At 48.1% G+C, this 18241-nt stretch overlaps 8 protein-coding genes across 8 annotated transcripts; 5 read left to right on the forward strand and 3 right to left on the reverse strand.

Annotated features, from left to right (window-relative positions):
* Positions 1 to 270: 270 nt before the first annotated feature.
* Positions 271 to 1470, forward strand: N7466_009747 (uncharacterized protein; the record flags this gene model as incomplete). The annotated part of the gene is made up of 1 exon (XM_057169136.1): positions 271 to 1470. The coding sequence occupies one exon, from the start codon at positions 271 to 273 to the stop codon at positions 1468 to 1470; it is 1200 nt and encodes a 399-aa protein (XP_057017842.1).
* A 1009-nt stretch (positions 1471 to 2479) lies between these two features.
* Positions 2480 to 4390, forward strand: N7466_009748 (FAD-dependent oxidoreductase; the record flags this gene model as incomplete). Its single annotated transcript, XM_057169137.1, has 3 exons — positions 2480 to 2738; positions 2811 to 3337; positions 3395 to 4390. 3 exons carry the CDS (start codon positions 2480 to 2482, stop codon positions 4388 to 4390), a joined length of 1782 nt encoding a protein of 593 aa, XP_057017843.1.
* A 959-nt stretch (positions 4391 to 5349) lies between these two features.
* N7466_009749 (class I SAM-dependent methyltransferase) lies at positions 5350 to 6030 on the forward strand (the record flags this gene model as incomplete). Its single annotated transcript, XM_057169138.1, has 1 exon — positions 5350 to 6030. One exon carries the CDS (start codon positions 5350 to 5352, stop codon positions 6028 to 6030), a length of 681 nt encoding a protein of 226 aa, XP_057017844.1.
* A 926-nt stretch (positions 6031 to 6956) lies between these two features.
* On the forward strand, positions 6957 to 8429 carry N7466_009750 (FAD-binding oxidoreductase; the record flags this gene model as incomplete). The annotated part of the gene is made up of 2 exons (XM_057169139.1): positions 6957 to 7586; positions 7668 to 8429. The coding sequence occupies 2 exons, from the start codon at positions 6957 to 6959 to the stop codon at positions 8427 to 8429; spliced, it is 1392 nt and encodes a 463-aa protein (XP_057017845.1).
* A 745-nt stretch (positions 8430 to 9174) lies between these two features.
* Positions 9175 to 10362, reverse strand: N7466_009751 (uncharacterized protein; the record flags this gene model as incomplete). The annotated part of the gene is made up of 2 exons (XM_057169140.1): positions 9175 to 9576; positions 9685 to 10362. 2 exons carry the CDS (start codon positions 10360 to 10362, stop codon positions 9175 to 9177), a joined length of 1080 nt encoding a protein of 359 aa, XP_057017846.1.
* An 883-nt stretch (positions 10363 to 11245) lies between these two features.
* Positions 11246 to 12371, forward strand: N7466_009752 (uncharacterized protein; the record flags this gene model as incomplete). The annotated part of the gene is made up of 4 exons (XM_057169141.1): positions 11246 to 11346; positions 11414 to 11473; positions 11540 to 11905; positions 12134 to 12371. 4 exons carry the CDS (start codon positions 11246 to 11248, stop codon positions 12369 to 12371), a joined length of 765 nt encoding a protein of 254 aa, XP_057017847.1.
* A 531-nt stretch (positions 12372 to 12902) lies between these two features.
* On the reverse strand, positions 12903 to 13202 carry N7466_009753 (uncharacterized protein; the record flags this gene model as incomplete). Its single annotated transcript, XM_057169142.1, has 1 exon — positions 12903 to 13202. One exon carries the CDS (start codon positions 13200 to 13202, stop codon positions 12903 to 12905), a length of 300 nt encoding a protein of 99 aa, XP_057017848.1.
* Positions 13203 to 14579: 1377 nt separating this feature from the next.
* On the reverse strand, positions 14580 to 16436 carry N7466_009754 (uncharacterized protein; the record flags this gene model as incomplete). Its single annotated transcript, XM_057169143.1, has 1 exon — positions 14580 to 16436. The coding sequence occupies one exon, from the start codon at positions 16434 to 16436 to the stop codon at positions 14580 to 14582; it is 1857 nt and encodes a 618-aa protein (XP_057017849.1).
* Between the last annotated feature and the right edge of the window lie 1805 nt (positions 16437 to 18241).

Below are 18241 nucleotides of genomic sequence, written 5' to 3' on the forward strand. Positions count from 1 at the left end.
GATAATATCTTTTGTTTTGTTCACCAAAGATCTTCTATCTTCGATGAAATCAAATCAAAAGATGATTCGTTGTCATGGAGGTAGGACAATATGCGGCGTAACATACCCAATTAGGAAATCTGTTGATCACCGGTACAACGTATCGCCGTCAAACAAAGAGCCTCCTAAAATCGACCAACATTCATGACGCAGCTTTCAACAACTCACACCCGTTCCCCATGAGCGAAATCACGACAGGCAGTCGCACGCGACATTTGCCTCCAAAACAAAATGACAGAAAATAAACCCCGCATCATCCTCGAGAAATCCAGCACCGTGCGACGCCGGTACCAGCGCAGCAACAAGGTCTTCAGATTCACCGCTGAGCAACTGAGGCGCATGGAACGCGAGGAACAACAAGCGAAAAGGGCCAAAGAGATCCGCGAAAAGGATGCGAGACGAATCGCCAATAAGAAAAAGAAAGCGGAGGCTGATGCGAAGGCCCGTGAAGAGGCTAGACGACTGGGTGTGCCTGATCCGAACGCGGGCAAGATCCCGGCTAGTCAGCCTTTGCTCTCGAAGTTCTTGTGCTTTGGTAAACCTTCTCGGTCTGAAGAGTCAGCTAAGAGTTTAGTACCCGGGCCTGATCCCAAGACTGCCCCGGAGGAATCTGCACATGAGGATTCCTCACCCGAGCCGGTCGATGAACATGTATGCGACGAGCCTCCACCTGACCCCCTCGATGAACCTGTACACGAGGAACCTTCAACCGGGCCTTCCCATGAACCTGTACACGGAGAACCTTCACCCGAGCCTGTCAATGAACTCAAAAGCGACGAGTCCCCAACCGTCCCTTCTCACGCACCGGCATACGACGAGCCCTCACCAGGGCCTTTTGATGGAAGCACATACAAGGAGACTACACCCGGGCTTGTCAATGAACCTACAAACCACAACCCTCCACTCGGCTCTGTAATTCCCGCCTTGGCTTTGCCTGAATACCAAAATGATTTTGGATACATGGACATGGACAGCCAAGCCGGAGATACTGAGCCAGATTCGGACTACTTTGATGACCTAGACGAGGACATGGAAAAAGAACTATATGGGCTCGAAGATGCGGGTGCATCGAATGATATCATTTCACATAATCTTCCTCTACATGTGAGCCAAGAGCCCATAGGCAAGACCAGGGATGATGATGAATTTTCTGATTGCTCAGCGTTCGACGATGAGGATATCATAAAAGGCGTCGAAGCGGCCGCTGCCACACGAGCAAATCGTCCTGCAATGCAGCCCCCTATGATTAACAATACATTATTGCAGCCACCGATTATTCAACCACACCCAAAGAATGGTACAAGCCCCCTGGCTTCATTTGCTGGCTCGCTCAATGAATCCTTCCGCGATGACACGGCCGACTTCTTGGAAGATGTCTTCGCACGTGGCTCTGGTGAATCGTTCGGAGAGCTTATGCAACTGGGCTCATAGCCTTGACGTACACAAAATCATGGCCGCATTGACAAACGATTTTCCTTTTCTTTTTGCATCTTGGAGTTTTGGAGTCCCTGGAATTGGGATATGGGGCAAGTTGAACCTGGTTGCTTTGGGATTTTCCCAATTGTTTTGATATGGCTGCAGCGCGGAGCTGAATACCTGTATAGTAATCTTGGTGACAGAGCGATCATTTATTCCATATGAGGATTCGAAAGCGGTTAGGGCTGATGAGAACATGCCTTACGATTCATAGATATCACATTTTCTTTTATTTTCCCTCCAAACTTGAGAAAAAATCATGCTCGGAACAAACATTGAATATGCACATGTATTATTGCCCAGGTTGTCGTTCTCAAGTGTTTGACTCGAAGAATTCTAAAATAGCATATTGCGCTGGTTCACTGTGAATCATCGATTTTCAATGCTCATGTCTTTAAGCTACTCATAGCCTTCTTATATTCAATCCTTGGAAAGCGTCCAAGGCTGATTCACTGAAAACCCTTTGATCCCAAAGATCGCTTATAAAGGCAGTTGGTACCCTGGCCGCAAACCCCTGAGCCCCCCGGGGCGGCCCCAGCCCCAGCCTCGAATCTCTTGACCGGAGATTCCCAACCCACCTTGGCAAAACCTCCAAAGATGTGGCCCGATGACTGGCCAAAAAAAGTAGAAGGCTCACATTAGCGAGGTCTTGGCAGTCTAGTGCAGCAAGCCGCGCCGGCGCGGCCGCACGGGACACCCGAGACCCTTGCCATCTGGATGGGAGTCTGATCAAAGTGTGGAGCAACAGGGGAAGCGATTGGCCTCGATGCTGTGACTAGTTTGAAAGGTTGCATTATGTTGGCGCGAAGGCTTACCCGCATCTGGTCGTATTTGCGACCAATATGAAAGCCGTATTCTCGCGCGACGATGCATGGCAGCTTGGGTATTTGCATCATATAAAGACTGGCTCGCGCTGTGAGTTGGTTGCTCGTGGCTTTCATGTGTGATGCTTAATTGGGTCAAGATGCGTTCTCGCGTTCTTTTATATTCAGTGTTTGCCTTTGTCGGCGTGGCGGTGTCCGCGAAGACTTGTCGGTGCCGTCCTTCCGAGTCGTGTTGGCCTTCTAAGGCAGAATGGCAGACTTTGAACAGAACTGTCAACGGGAATGTTCATGCTTTGAGACCTATTGCATCGCTCTGCCATGGTTCCACGTATGATGCTGCCGCGTGCAGTGTCCTGCAGGCAAATGAGTATGACTCTGAGTGGAGATCTAATCAACCAGGTATGTTACCGCGACGCGAAACGCACGCGCGAGAAAAATGTAATTGAAACACAGCTGATAGATGATTCACAGGTGCTGTGGAGTGGCCAAACTGGGAAGCATGGCCTGCTAAGAATGAGTCATGCTATATCGACTCTGCGGAGTCAATCCCATGTGGACAGGGCCGGATATCGCTGTACACACTTGAGGCCGGGTCGGCAGCAGATATACAGGCAGGTGTGCGTTTTGCTAGCAAGTATAATTTGAGAGTGGCTATTCGGAACACCGGTCATAATCACGCAGGTCGATCTGTCGCGCCAGAGTCGTTGCAGATTTTCACGCATTTGATGACCAATAAGACTCTGCATGAAAACTTTACCCCCGTTGGCTATGATGGCGCGGATGGGGGCGTGGGTATGGCGGTGACTCTTGATGCTGGCGTTCAGCTGTACGATATGTATGAGTGGCTGGATGAGAATGATATTATGGTTGTTGGGGGCTCGGCGCACGGCGTGGGTGTCACTGGTGGATACATCCAAGGAGGGGGTCATTCCTTGCTCGCTGGAATCCACGGCATGGCTTCTGATAACGCCCTGCAATTCACTGTGGTTGTTGCGGATGTAAGTAAAATATCCATCCATATTTCAGCTGCCAACCAGCGCTAACCGACCATTTAGGGGAGACATTTGACTGCAAACGCTTACCAGAACTCTGACCTCTTTTGGGCTCTCCGTGGAGGTGGCGGCGGTACATGGGGAGTTGTCACCTCCGTGACCGTACGGGCCTTCGATGATGCTCCGCTCGTGACATTCTCCATTTCCGGAGGCGCCGAGTTCGAGTCAGATGAGTACTGGAACGCCGTCGAGTACTTCCACGCATTCCTACCCACATTCAACGAGGCAGGCGGGAGCGTGTACTACTGGCTGATCCCAGACTACCCTGATGCCACGCTTGGCCATATCTCCGCCATCAGTGCCGAAGGCGCCTTTGGCAACGCAACAAGCAAGGCCAGTGTAGACGCGCTGATGACGCCATTTGTCTACGCACTTGGCAATCTCACCGGTGCAGCCTTCACCTACTCATCAACCCTGCTGCCAAAAGCATCAACCCTGTACCTCGCAGAATTTGCAGCCTCCGACGAAGTCGGCACCCCCGTAATCCTCGGCTCGCGTCTTGTCACTCGCGAATTTATGAACTCGACCGCAGGACCCAAAAAGATCACAGATGCTCTTCGCAGCCTGCGCGTGTATCCAGGAAACACCACCCTGGGCCAAAATGCGATCCAGGGTCTTGTCGTAGCTGGTCCGGCTGTGTGGGCGAATGCCGATGTTGTGGACAGTGCGTTGCATCCTGTCTGGCGCGATGCGTTGGTTCACGTCATTCTCGCTCGAGGCTGGGACATCGATGCATCGCTTGCCGAGCAAGAGGCGATCCAGCTGAACTTGACGCAGGTTGAGGTCCCGATTCTAAAGGCCCTGGATCCTGCGCCTGCAGGTGGTTGTTATCTCAATGAGGCCGATGGATTTGAGGAGGGTTTCCAGGATAGCTTCTGGGGCTCGAACTATGCACGTCTCTATAAGCTTAAGCAGAAGTGGGACCCCGAAAACCTTTTCATAGTTCGGACTGGTGTTGGCAGTGAGGATTGGGATGCTGAAGGTATTTGTCCGAATTAAAGGTCTCATGTAACCCAAGTACCAAGATAAAGATTTTGGCGTACCTTGGCCCCGGGGCCACTCGGGCAGGAATCCAATTCCGCCTCATTGACGATGCGTCTGCCGTAAGATCAATCTTCCTCTAGATGACACCCTGGAATGCAACCGTATAGAGTTAATTGTATTCTTTATCAAGCAAGCATCACAAGTAACCCATATATTTCCAGCTATAAAACGATAAGTATAGGTGTGCAGTAGTAGCAATAAGCAAGCATCTACTACTACCATGTAGAGCTTTATCCAATCGGATCTCGAACTTAGCGAGCTCAAATCGCAATAAGACCGCCGATGCAACAGGCGTTCGGAGAATTGAATCCACAACCCTAAAAAAGCAGCAGCCAATCACATCACCTCGCTATTATTGACTTGCAGGGTATAGTTTGCTGTATTATCGGAGATGGAGTAGCCGCTTCTCCGATCCAACTGAGCATTGTGGCGACTTTCTGGTGTCGGCTGATTCGATAACATTTTTCGTCAGTTATCACACTTGATGAACTTTTTGGTGGCTGATGTTTCGACTTGATATCGTTCCTTGATGATATCGTCACCCAGGACTGGTGGTCTCCTGCCTGTGCTATTCGCTTATTTTTGTGGACGTGATAACTTTCCGCTTGCCCAATGGGCCATATGACCTACCATCCAAAAGACTGATTCGCGAAGAAAAAGCCTTGCCCTCGTCACTTCACCCGATATGTGGATTCAACAATTTCTGCAATCGTGTCATGGGCCGGGCCCCCAATTTCCTTTTTTTGGCCGCCATGGCCTAGTTGGGATGTGAAGAATCTTGTGCAAGAGGGGGCCATAAAAAGTTACTAGATAAGCAACTCTATAAGTTCAAACAGTTCCCAACTGAGATTCTTTGCAAACGAAATAATATAGATCCCAGCTACCTAACTCTTGCTCATAGCACCAACGTTGCAATGGTGTATCAGAAAATTGACACCAGGCCAACAGCCACAGCCGGGGCCGCCTCCTACACACCCTTGACATTGCCTGTATACGACGCCTGGGTCCTCGGTCTTTCCAACTCCTTCGCTTGGAACTGCCCCACCAAGAGCGTCCAACTTCCCTTCTTCAAACAATCCGTGGGTCACCGTCATTTGGACATCGGCTGTGGCTCAGGCTACTATCCAGCCAATGCGGCCATATCAGAGAAGACGGAAGTGACGCTGATGGATTTGAGCCCCCATTCCCTTGCCACCGCGAAGCATCGACTGGGCAGACCATCAACCCAGACCGTCCAGGCAGATGTGACGCAGCCGCTCCCTCTGAGCGGCGTTTACGATTCCATATCTACATTCTTCTTGATTCATTGTTTGCCCGGTCCGTTAGATCGCAAAATGGCACTCTTCACGAATTTGAAGCCGCACCTTGCTGAGAACGGGACTATATATGGTACCACTGTGCTGGGAAAGAATGTGAAGCATAATGTTTTTGGGAATATCTTGATGTATGTGTATAACCAGCTGGGAGTTTTCAGTAATTGGGAGGATGGGGAGGAGGAAATTCGGGAATATTTGTGCAAGGACTACGAGAGGGTTGAGACAAGGGTTGTGGGGCGTGTCATAATGTTTTCGGCCTCTAAACCTAGGTTTGAATGATAGTGAGTGGGATCCAGAATTAATAGTATGCAATTCCCACTTCTTCGGCACCGAATTTAAGGTTTTTGAGAAGTTGAGACTTGAAATGGATTTTGGATTTGGTATAGATAATCATGCATATCTTCAGAGAGCAGGTTCATAAGTGCTATCTAAACTGGTTTTACTTATTAAAAGGGAATTTCTTACTAGTTACCAACAATTCACATTAGTATGGCATTGCAATAGCCGTCATAACATTAACCAGTGCATGAGTAATTAGGTGCCACGCGAACTCTGCTATTTCCACGAAATTTAGTGGGATTCGATTGGTCAAAAGAGGTATGCGCAGTTTAAAGCGCGCGCACCACTCATAAATCCGAAGTTCGGTTGTGGCGTTACCAGAAAGCGGTGTGGTAGGAAACAAAACCGAAACAAGCACCTGAACATTACTAGGTTACGAATTGTAAACCATATATTCCAATTGAAACGCGCTCATGTGCGGTGCCAGAGGCTTTTCGTTTTTTTGCTAAACTTGGAACATGTTCTGAGATCTACTAGAGCGCCTCCCAGTAGTATGCAAAGGTCTACAAAAATTGCAAGGCTGACAACTTGGCCCCCAAATGAGGGGGAAGTAAGCTCCCGACTCCACCTACAGCCAATGACTTCTACTCCGCAAGTCCTTCTGCACATAGTAATTGCGGTGCAAAGTCCCCTCATCCACAGTAACCAAGGCCATCAGCATCTCGATTACCCTACTGGTCTTAGTTTCTGCCGCTTCTCCCAGTAAAAATTCCCTCCACATAGCACCTCTAAATGTGATATAAGGAGCGCAACCTTCGTTTCAACCTTGGACAGATTTTCAAACCTGAATTGATCAGATTCAGGATCATTCCAGAGTAGCCCTTGTTCTGACTGTACTTATTTCCGTCACATCAATTGTGTTGACAATGACTGACACGAGTGAACACCTGAACGCGCTCGATGCCTTCTCCCAGGACCATTCCACTATCAAATATATTTCCCCTTCCTCCCCCGACTTTGCATCCTCAAGTGGAGTATGGAACGCGTCACGAAACGCTACCCCATTGGCCGTTTTTCAGCCGCAATCAGCAAAGGAAGTCGCGACTGTGATCAAATTCGCCCAGTCCAACGCTATTCCCTTCACCCTGCGCTCTGGTGGACATAATCTGGAGGGTCTAGCGTTGGTCCAGGATGCCCTGCTGATCGACCTGCGAGCTTTGAGCTCGGTCACCGTTGCAGAGGACCGAAAGTCGGCCACCGTGGGTGGTGGGATCTTGCAAGGCGAGCTGGTCAGCAAACTCTGGGACCAGGGTCTCGCTACTTCCACTGGTACCATCCCCTCGGTGGGATACTTCGGATGGGCATCCTATGGTGGCTACGGGCCATTTTCATCTCACTGGGGCCTCGGAGTGGATCAGATTATTGGCGCGAGTGTCATCAATCCCGACGGGGAGATTATCGAGGCTGACGAAGATCTGCTTGAGGGCATTCGTGGCGCCGGTGGAGTCTTTGGTGTTATAGTTGACGTGACCATCAAAGTCTACCCTCTCACTGGCGTAAGCTACACAGCGACTACTATCTTCAAAGTCCGCTCATCAAATGTTGAATCTCACTACTGACTATCCTTCTCTTCTCAGATTCTTGCCGGTCCCATCGTCTTCGATTCAAGCGACATCGTCACATCCTTCACAAAATTCAACGCGGCCTTTACCAACCTCGAAGAAACAGACGAGTTGCCTCCATATCTTACTCTCCAACCCGTCTGCTTTGCCTCCCCTCACGGTCTCGCCTTTGCCATGCTCTTCGCCTGGAGTGGTCCGGACCTCGAAGAAGGAAAGCCATGGATCGAAAAGATCGCCGCCCTAGGCCCCGTCAAAATGAACGCTGTAAAGCCAACCACAATCCCGGAATGGATCAGTGGCGCAGGCGCAAACGTTCCAGACAGGGTATATGGATCCAGCTGGACGTTCAATGTATCTCGGATTACACCCGCCCTGGCGGAAACGATTGCCCGCAACCTTAGCGTCCTGCCAAATGACCCGGGTGCGATGTTCAGCATGCATCAGCTTCGGGGTCCTTCTGCCGCACCGCAAGCGCATGGATCGTTGTTTTTGCCGAGGGAGCCGCATTATATGCTTGAGATTCTGGGATATGCAGCTACGCCGGAGAATCAAGACAGGTCGGAGGCATGGGCGAGACAGATGGCTCAGGAGGTAGAACAAGCTGCTGAAGGAAGCCTGTTGGAGACTCCTTATGTGTCTCTTTATAATTCGACGCGGTCAGAGAATGCTGTTAGATGGGTGGAGAAGGTGTATGGCGAGAAGGCTGGGGTCCTCCGTGATTTGAAGGCGAAGTTTGATCCTACGAATGTTTATAAATTGACCGTGCCTTCGCTGTAGGCGATCGGAGTCTACAGCACTATGTAGGCAGCAGGTAGCCTTGCTGACGCAGCTATGGAGTTAGTACTTATGACCAATGTTGTCAATGATGATACATATTGTTGCAAACCTGCGGGGTATATGGTAAAATGGATTGAAGGAGTTTCATCTAAACACATATAAATTTAACTGGATGCTAATAGCGCGGTAGATAGTCTGGAGGTTTTAATGTTATGATGACAATCTGTGGAAAGACCTCGCCTCAGATTTCTCCCGAGGACAAAACGGATTGTATATCTCGCCGGCACAGGCGTGGCATTGAGCGCACTGCACACGTCTGCCATACAGGTCTTCGGTCACCGAACCTGGACGAGTTCGTCAAATGCTACGAAGCAGCGGTGGGCCAGTCCGTACAATGGGAGGAATTGTATTTCAAGGGCAAATCAAGGAGCGGAGCTTGTGTAGAAACGCGGGACGACTAGAAGCGAGTGGCTCCCTTCCGCTAGCGAATGAGAGCTGTGTAGGACTCTAGTACGCATAATCAGCCCCTATGCAGCTTTTATTACCAGACCAGACCTATCCAGAAATGAATTAGTAGGTAGATAGCTCACGCGCTTATCGAACCCTCACAGGCTGTTGTCCCGCAACGAAGCACACTCGGGGATTCAGCTGTTCGATGAGCGACTGGGTGAATCTCTCTCGGTAAGTTGGATATACGCGGCAGTTGTTATTGCAGTGAGTAATCGATAAACAGGCCATGATCTGTCTACAGCGACGCTTTCTCCCCGATCGTTTCTAGATATTCTAGCGCAGCGCCTATATCAATGCGAGATTCCAATGCCGCCTTTGTCAGATCATAACCAACTTCCCGCAGTTTCTCATGCACAAGGTCAGGGCCGCTTTCCTTCGCAATGACGGATAGTACTTTGCCATAAGCCCAAGAGTCTGTAGCGATTTGCACACAAAAGTCGGCGTTGACAGGTGTTTGATCATAATTCTGTTCAAGGAATAGTCTCATTTCTGGTGAGAGCCAGTCCCACGTATAAGAGCCGGCCCCTCCAATATCGATTAGAAAAGCATTTCCTTCAGCATCTAGAACAATGTTTGAAGGCTTCACATCAAGATGACTTCTTTTCTTCTCGTGTAGTTGTCTCAATGCTCTCCCCACCTATATAGCCCATCTCAATGGCGAGAGGTCATTTGTGCCTGTCCCCTCACAGATGACCTGTTCTAGAGACCCTCCGGGATAGTATTCAAGGAGAAAACCTTTGATTACCCGAGGCATATTGTTCGATGGATTTGTTTGATACGGATTTCCTGAAACCACAAGACCGACAATTTGCGCAATGTTAGGCTGTCCATGGAACTGCGCAAGTGCATAGATCTCATCCAATATATCTTGTGTATCTCTAGGCTCGTATAAAGGCCGGTCGATGATCTTGTAGGCATACTTTTTCTCCTCAACAATGACTGCAGATACGGCGGGAGCGATAAAATCGCCCGAGTGCAGACAACTTATATCAAATGTCCGGAGACAGTATTGGATCTGGCTAACATGAGGATAGATAACTCGGTTTGGATCTTCCTCAACTTTATATCGCATTCGATCAGACACAGCGAGATAAAAATTTCCAGCATCGTGAGACATAGCCTGGATTGGTAGAGAATGATGGCTCTCCTCGGTCAAGGTCAAAGTAATGCCTGACACGGTGTTGTCTAATAGCTGAAATCGACCAAAATCAATCGCTTCAAGAAATGCCCGAAAAGTAGAGCGGCGAAGCATATAGCCCAGGTCCGTTATTGCTGTTGGAAGAGACCCTTCCACAGAGACTTTAATCCGCCAAGATAACCCATTATGACGAAATATCAGAGTGTGCGATGGGCGTTGGGCATTGCAGTCGTGAAAATTTTTGAATACCAGCTCGTATGGGGAATTGCTGAGTACCTCAGGCATTGCAATGATTTGGTGGGGAGGTTATGCGGGGCTGAAAAAGGGAGGTGATAGCCCTCTATGGTCTGATTGGTGGGCGAACCACAGGGGAGCAGGCTCAGTGAGCTGACTGATCCGATCACTAAGCCTGTGCCTGAGCTTACATAAGGCTCAGTGAGCCGATCAGTGAGCAAAAGCGGCGAGTCACTGAGCACTAATCCGGAAAGGGTTACCAAAATTCGCCAGGAGAAAAGTATGTAGGAGGACGATAGGTACCATGAGTAATATTGAACAAGGGTATATACTAAGTACCTGAGAAGGGTACATACTGAGTACTTGAGAAGGGTACATAATAAATGTCTGGGATGAGTATTGTAGTAGAACATTCGCCCTCTAGGTGCCAGCAAAGGAAGGCTGAAAAGATTGTATAAGTGAATGGCTGGGTGGAAAATGGGTACTAATTAGATGCCACGCGGATATTGTTATTTCCACGACATTTAGTGGGATTCAATTGGTCAAAAGAGGTATGCGCGCTTTAAACCGCGCGCACCACTTATAAATCCGAAATTCGGTTGTGGTGTTACTAGAAAGAGGTGTGGTAGAAAACAAAACCGAAACAAACACCTTAAAAGGTTACGAAGTACGCAGAAGCATATAGTAAGCACACTTAGTAACTAACTAGTATTAACCAACTACTAGTAACTACTAGCATGTCTTCGGCTAAGTCTCGTACTAGGAGGTCTACAATTATACTACTCAGACTACCAGCGCTACGTTTCCCCTTACAGTATGTACCACTTGATTCACAGGTCGGAGGTATAGATTCAGAGTTCTAGTACTTGAGAGCTCATCCTTGATACTATTATTGTGCGCAGATAGTAGGAAGGCTGAAATGCTATCCACTAAGATGGAGCTGTTTTCCAGCCAGTACCGACCGAGCGACGCGATCTCTACCTCCGCAGTCTTCCACCCTCAACTTATCACATCAAGATCAACAACGATTCGCAGGTTCGTTTATGCAAATTTATACTCATCATAACATTTCTTTGATTAGAAAATTCTAATGTTTGCCTAGTTTTCCGATCGCATCGACAAAATCCGGCATAATCAATACGAGCAAGCTTTCGGTATTTATGTGAGTTGATGAAGAAAGCCTATTCATGCTCACAACTACAATCCATGTGAATGACACAATACGCAGCAGCTCCCCTGATATCGAGGTCCCCGAAGTCCACAACCGGAAGCGTGTTCTGAACGATAGCCTGAAACGGGCGCGAAAGCGCCTCAAGGGCCATGGGTCATTCGATTTGGAATTCTGGACAGCTGCCGAAGAGATTGATAGATTGACGCTTGGAAAAACAAAAATACACCGAAAAATCTCCCTACAAGGATACAATGGCCCCGAGGATGAATGGAAGGCCTCCGATGAGGGAAAAAGCATTATATCGATGATCAAAGGACGAGAGAAGAAAAGGGATATCTGCAGACAACGAGTGAAGCAGCTCACTATTAGCGGCCACGGAAACCGAATCAGAGCAGATATCCTTCATGAAACTCTTTACAACGAGTAAAATGGGGCTTGGGATTACTTCTACCGGCGCAGGAAGCCGGCCTACAAACAAGCAATCAGCATTCTGGGCAGATATGATCTCAAAGTACAACGCACAACAGGAGGGCGAGGAGGGCCTACATATTGGTGCCCTATTCTTGCAGACTGGCAAGAAAGCAATCATATAGTTGCTGCCCATCTCTTCGCTTACATATATGGCCAAGTTACGATGGATGCCATTTTTAGCGAGACAAAGATACCTGAACTCTTCTCGCCGCGGAACGGGCTATTGATATCCACAAGCATTGACCGCTATATGGATACCGGAAAGATCGTCATTGTTCCCGATCTGCCTGAGCAATCAAACGCCCTAGAGGCCATAAAGTGGTTGACCAGTCAGAGTCGAAGCCCTTGTCCGCTGAAGGAGGAAGAAGAAGAGGAAAATGAAGATACTGAGTATGTGCTCGGCTTCAGTCTTGGGTAGGTACGCTGTTGCTGAGTGCTTAACATAGTATATATAGATCCCAGGTATGTGGAACATTATGTTCTGTCCTCCAGGGCTTGAGTAGTGCCTAGTATGTTCTCATCCCCAGTGCCGATCTACTATGCATATGCAGGTAATTACATACCGTCATCAACCCGAAATTACCAGGGCTTATAATAACTATCTATCATGGATGGACTCTCAAAGTACCTCGGCTTCGATGATGCCATTAGACAAAAACCAGCGAATATCTGGCGCAGGGATGGCTGAGTAGCACTATGTTTGATTGGGGTTGAAAGTAGAAAGGAAAGGTCTGATACTCTCTTCACAAACACTGTGGCATCATATGTGGAGAGAAAACCGAAGCGAAGTGAGCAGGTCCGCATTTGACCAACTAGCTGCCCTAAACCCAGGTTTAAGAGTAAGTTAGTTTCGAGAAAAGAGTTTTGAGAAGGGTTAACTTGAAGAAAGCCAGGGCTAAGGCAAATAAACCTATAAGTGGCTTGAGATGATAGGAGGTATTGGGTCGATTCAAGTCAACTGGTAGAGATGTGTTTCAGGGACAGTCCATGGCGTTTTGAACTCTCCCACCAAATATACATTTTCAGGGGTGGGGTCGGAAACAAGTCCTAGGCACACATCTGGGATAGCCATTTCCGGTGTCGACAGAGCCTGGAAGTCTGCAAATCGAATTCCTTCCATACCTTCAAGTTCCAACGGGGCAATGGCTCTCATAACAGGGTCACAAAGATTTCCGACTAACCGCCCAGACAAGCCTTTGAAGCTCATTCCCAACTGTATAAAGTTCCCCCTCATCATGGATTGGGACATCGTGATTGATCCATGCATTGTGAAAGGTATCGGATGCAACAATCAGCCCTGAAAGAGCGCTCCCCTCTGCCCAAGGTCTGAAAATGGTATGAATCAACAAAGCATGAGTGAAAAGAAAACTTCCATTTGCGGTATAGGAAATTGTTTGGATCAAAGTGCAGTCTCATCAGCGTGCTTAGATGTGGAAAGCAGTTTTCTGCGGCGACCACAAGTTATTCCTTAGCGCTGGATCACTGGGAGGTATTCCCTGCCCAAAATGGAGAATTAAGTTTGTGTGAATTCAGTTTACAACATACATTGGAAAAAATCTTGAACGAATGATTCCTCAAGTGCTGTCTCCAAATTTTCTAAGATAGTGAAACATGGTGGATTTTCACGCCTGCCACGAGTTATTCTGCATGTCCTTCCGCACGAAAGAGTTGCAGATTAAGGTACGCTGACCGGGTCCAGATATCTTGAACCAGACCTATCATCCGTCTATTATCGAGCGGATTTTACCGGCCTGAGAGCTGTGGTTGCACCAACGTGGGTAGACAAAGAGGGTTCTCCAATTGAAGAGTGTGCCCGGTCAAAACTTCAATGCCTGACCGATCAAGTACACCAGAGAACAAGATTTTCCGTACCGCTGGGATTCAAAGTGGGATTTATTTTCTTGCGGTGTGTGACAAAGAGCGGTCTGGATGATTTTGAGCCCACGAATGCGGATCATTCGTGGTCGAGTATGACACCGGATCATCAAGCACTTCTTCCTGTGCTAGAGGAAATTGCACAAGCACGGAAGAAAATCGGGATTGGAATCGAGCAATTCCACGCGGAGCTTGCACAGAGACAAGAAAGAGCCCTTCTTTTCTCGGATACCTGAACAATTTCCCGCAATTGCTGCTTCGGCCTTTCACATGACATCTTTACCAGTGGTCTATTTGTTGCTTGGGGTTGAGATAATCGTGAAACCATTCTGCGGCGCATGTCGGTAATTGATTCGAGATTAACTCGATGGACGGCCTTGCAAATCCCTGGCTGGCTCTTTGTGTGCGTTTGGCAACTGGACTTGATGAGTTGCTGACGAAAAGAGTTCTCTTTGCTGGAGATTGCATTGAACCGCCTTCAAGCATCTTCAAAGATCAAAGGCTTGCGGTTGGCATCAAAGAAACGATGCCCCGGACTTTGGATGAAAGTCTTGCTGCTCTTGACGACATATAGTACTGCGAAGTATACTTGGAAATACTATGGTATCGACCTACATTACCATCAAAAGGGGCGATATGAAAGAAATTGATGAAGGCGATGATGGAAAGTGAGGCAAAGGGCTGGTTGAAATCCAAGTTTCAGATCATGGATCCGGTTTTGCATTCATGTTAAAATTATTTCAAAGATGCGTCACTTTTTCAGTCCAATGACTGCCAGGTTACGCGGACTCTCGCCGTAGTCGAACACCGGCTCAACCCAGCATTCTTTGACTGAATCTTGTTCGCGGAGAAATTGCCATCGATCTACGACGATGATGGATTCCACAAGCTGGGCACTGAAAGCCATCAAGCTCCACACAACACTAATATGTTTCCTTGCGCTGGAGTATTGAGTCTCATAGGACTGGATATCTTCATCAGTCAGAGTAGCAATATGCTCCTGCACACGAGAGCCATATACCGCATCTCGGCTCATCTTGACCGTAGCAGCACGAAGATAGGCATTAAATGATTTATAAGCGGATTTTGGGATTGCTCCAATGATAATAGAACCAATCCCAGATTCTGGGTCAGGTTGCTCTGATGATGTGCCAGACGACTTGGCCGGAATTCGATCGACAAGAATACGCTGCAAAAGAGCACGGAATGAATGACGTGTGAAGGAAACTTCACTGTCCTTGGGACCCCAGTTGTACGGAGCCTGAACGGCCAGTGCACGAGCTGTGATGTTAAGCTTCATGCCTGTTGTTGCCCCGGGACTTCGATAATTTTCGTAATATTTGGACATTGGGAAACCATGTGGATCGTATGATGTCCCAGTCTCTTTCAGTCGAGGGTGCAGAGATTGGAGGATAGGAAGCTCGGTTTTGGCTGGACCGAGGCGTTCGGTCAACAAGTTGTAACAACAACCGATCATAGCGACCGCCACAATCGAGGGGTTCAAAATCAAGGATCTTATGCCATGGTGAACAAGATTCCCGCAAGAGTGAAGCGAAACAACCATTAGTTTAGGGTCAACTGTTTCTTCTGCCTTCTCATCTGTATTTGCCAAGGGTGTGGGATTAACGATATGGTCGACAATGGGCTCTAAGTAGCCATCTTGAATGTCATGCTCAACATAACTGAGAGTACCGCGAGCATCCGGAATGTCCGGTTTGACTAGCTTTTCTCGTTGCGGGTTTTTAGTAAGAGATCCGAGTAACTCGTCGGGCTCAAGACTGATCTGCCCTAGCATCTTGAAGTCACTGCCATCTTCATGGACCTCTGAGCCTGCTGCCTGGGACTTTTCTGTCAATACAGAGACGGCCGTCTCTGGAGTTCTGTTGCAGTCAACACAAGATTCCTTTTCAGTTTTATTATAAAAAGCCTTGGGATTTTTTGCCAACTTGGCTCGAACATCCATGTCTCTGGCACCGCTGATATATTCATGCTTCCGTTCAATTGCAATGATATGTTTGTGGTAAGGCGAGCTAGCCAGCGTCCGCCCAAGGTAGTTCTGACCAGACCCAAAATCCACAATATGAGAGACTGGCTCACCCCGGTGCTCTTGAACGGTGTCCGATAGCGATGCCACGTATTGAGAAAGGCATTTGACCTCGTGCACTTTCTTGCGGTTCATACGCATAGCAACTTGCTTCGGTAATTCAATCCCATCCGCAGAAGAGGCGGAGAAGTCTCGTGCGAGTGCCAATTGGCGGACTTTGGAAATGTAGTCTAGGAGAGTTTGTGGGGGAAATGCTCCTCCATTCCAGGTACTGCTGCTTTTATCTGTGCCCAGCTCTCTAGACGCTTGTAGAAGCTGAATGTCCTCTCGTAAGAGGAGATGGATAATATCTTGAACATCATGCTGGTCGAAAAAGTCTCTCCAATCTTCAGGCAAGATTGATTTATAGACATCGGGCTCGCGCGTCAAAAAATCGACCATATGCACACCCCCGCATAAATTCATGAAGAGCACAGACGTGGTGGAGAACGAGAGGAGCGCCTCAATGTAGGCATCGGGACACTCCCACACCTCAGCTATCGGGAGGGGGCGATTTGAAGACATCAAAATTTTCAAGCTTATCGGATTTCCCGCTGATCAATCGAGGAATGTTCATCGTGGGGGATCGTTAATTATGAAGTTTTTTTTTCTGATCGCGAGCGCCGCTTAGTCATCTCCAGGCACAGATCAAAATCCACCTTTTTCCAAAAAAAAGTCCACCGATTCCAGAACCTTTATAATTGAAAGAAGCTCTGCTGAGTTTCAAGTTCCTACAAGAGTCATTGGGGAATCTCCAAAAAAAAGATTGAACGGGCTGTTGGTGGATGGTGCTTTGCTTGGGGCTGACTACTACCTTGGAAAGAAAAGAATTGATAGGAAACAAGGGCGGGTTGCGGGCGGCGGGACTAGCTCTAGCCTGAAGAGTCCAGAGCCAAAAATTAAGACAACTCAAGTGCTCACTGCAGGCGGTTCAGAGGGTTCCAAAGTTTTTTTGAGTAAATTTCAGCGCTAGGGACATGGAAGATAGAATATGGGACTGGGATCAACTGGATCGGGGAGTTGATCAAAGCACTTAAGAACATGGATATATCATACTATCCACTATAATTCTTACTACTATTTACTACTAGTATATGCAATTTGAACCTCTTATGTTGAACAGCACGGGCACACAACCCACCTCCCTCCTCCAGAACTGTCTCTTTTTCTAATCAAGAACAATGCCAAATTTCCTTTCGTGACAAGGATCACAGGATCTTGTATGCGCGTAGGACCTTTCAGCGTTCCCTCACTTCGTCTTTTCCCTTCTTCTAAATCCACTGCGTTCCTTTCGGGTCTGTTCTCCTGATCGTCCGCCAAAAAGAAAGATCGGTCCGGTAGGCGCTCGGCCGAGCCAAGCCAGCATATGTTGAATATTCCTCTGTCCCTCTGTCCCTCTTTCACTGTGCCACATTTGTCTGTTTCTTCATGTGCTTGATCCGCTCATATAGATTCTGAAGTTGGGTGACTTTGTCATTTTCATACCACTTTTGCACTATCTGGCTAACTACTCTTCTCCAACACCCGATAGGTAAATGCTCTAAAACTTGGTCGTCAGCTATCTCTCTGTTGACAAAAAATGCTCTTCTATACATGCAATATCATAAGCAACATGCGCTAACCACGCTAGGCATGGGCCCAACTAGAATGGCACTGACTGCTGATACTAGTATCTGCACAAGCACTCAAGCTTTCTATTCTGAATGCTCGAGTGCTGTTTTCATTCATCTCACCTGCCACTATACAGCCGCCGATATTGCTGAGGCTACTCTATGAGAAGGTGTGACGGGCTTCAAAGCAACCTTGCAATACCCATCAGGTACAGCCCATTCTCCCCTGCGACACCATCAAAACGTCCATGTTCATCATAAGCAATTGCTTTCGACGAACCCCGAGTCCGCTCAGCATGAATTTGCGTTGGAAACTATTAACGCGCTTTCTCCAGACTTGGGAGTATTTCTATAGTTGTTCTAAGACCCCGACTTTTGGTTTGCGGCCTATGGACTTCCTGTGATGCATACATTGGCGCTCGAGGGTTTCATGCGCGTGGCTTGCTTGGCTTCTTGTAGGTGGAACGAAGACGAAAGAGTGGAGTGCGTACTAGCAGATCCAAAAAGCGAACACGACATTGCTCGTTGACAGCTGAAACTACTATCAATAGAGTGGTCACACACTCCAAGCTTGCCAAGCTGCCAAGGGTCAACTCCATCCCTTTCCCCGCATCCCCCCACCATTCCAAGCCCAATCATGCGCCTCAAACACGAGAATCTATGCAGTAACTTTTACCTGCCATCGTCATGTCCTCCCCAGGCTTCCCCGTATTTCCCCAG

The sequence above is a fragment of the Penicillium verhagenii genome, assembly GCF_028828195.1.
Source record: "Penicillium verhagenii strain IBT 33310 chromosome Unknown utg000009l_segment0_segment0, whole genome shotgun sequence".
NCBI classification, from domain to species: Eukaryota; Fungi; Ascomycota; class Eurotiomycetes; order Eurotiales; family Aspergillaceae; genus Penicillium; species Penicillium verhagenii.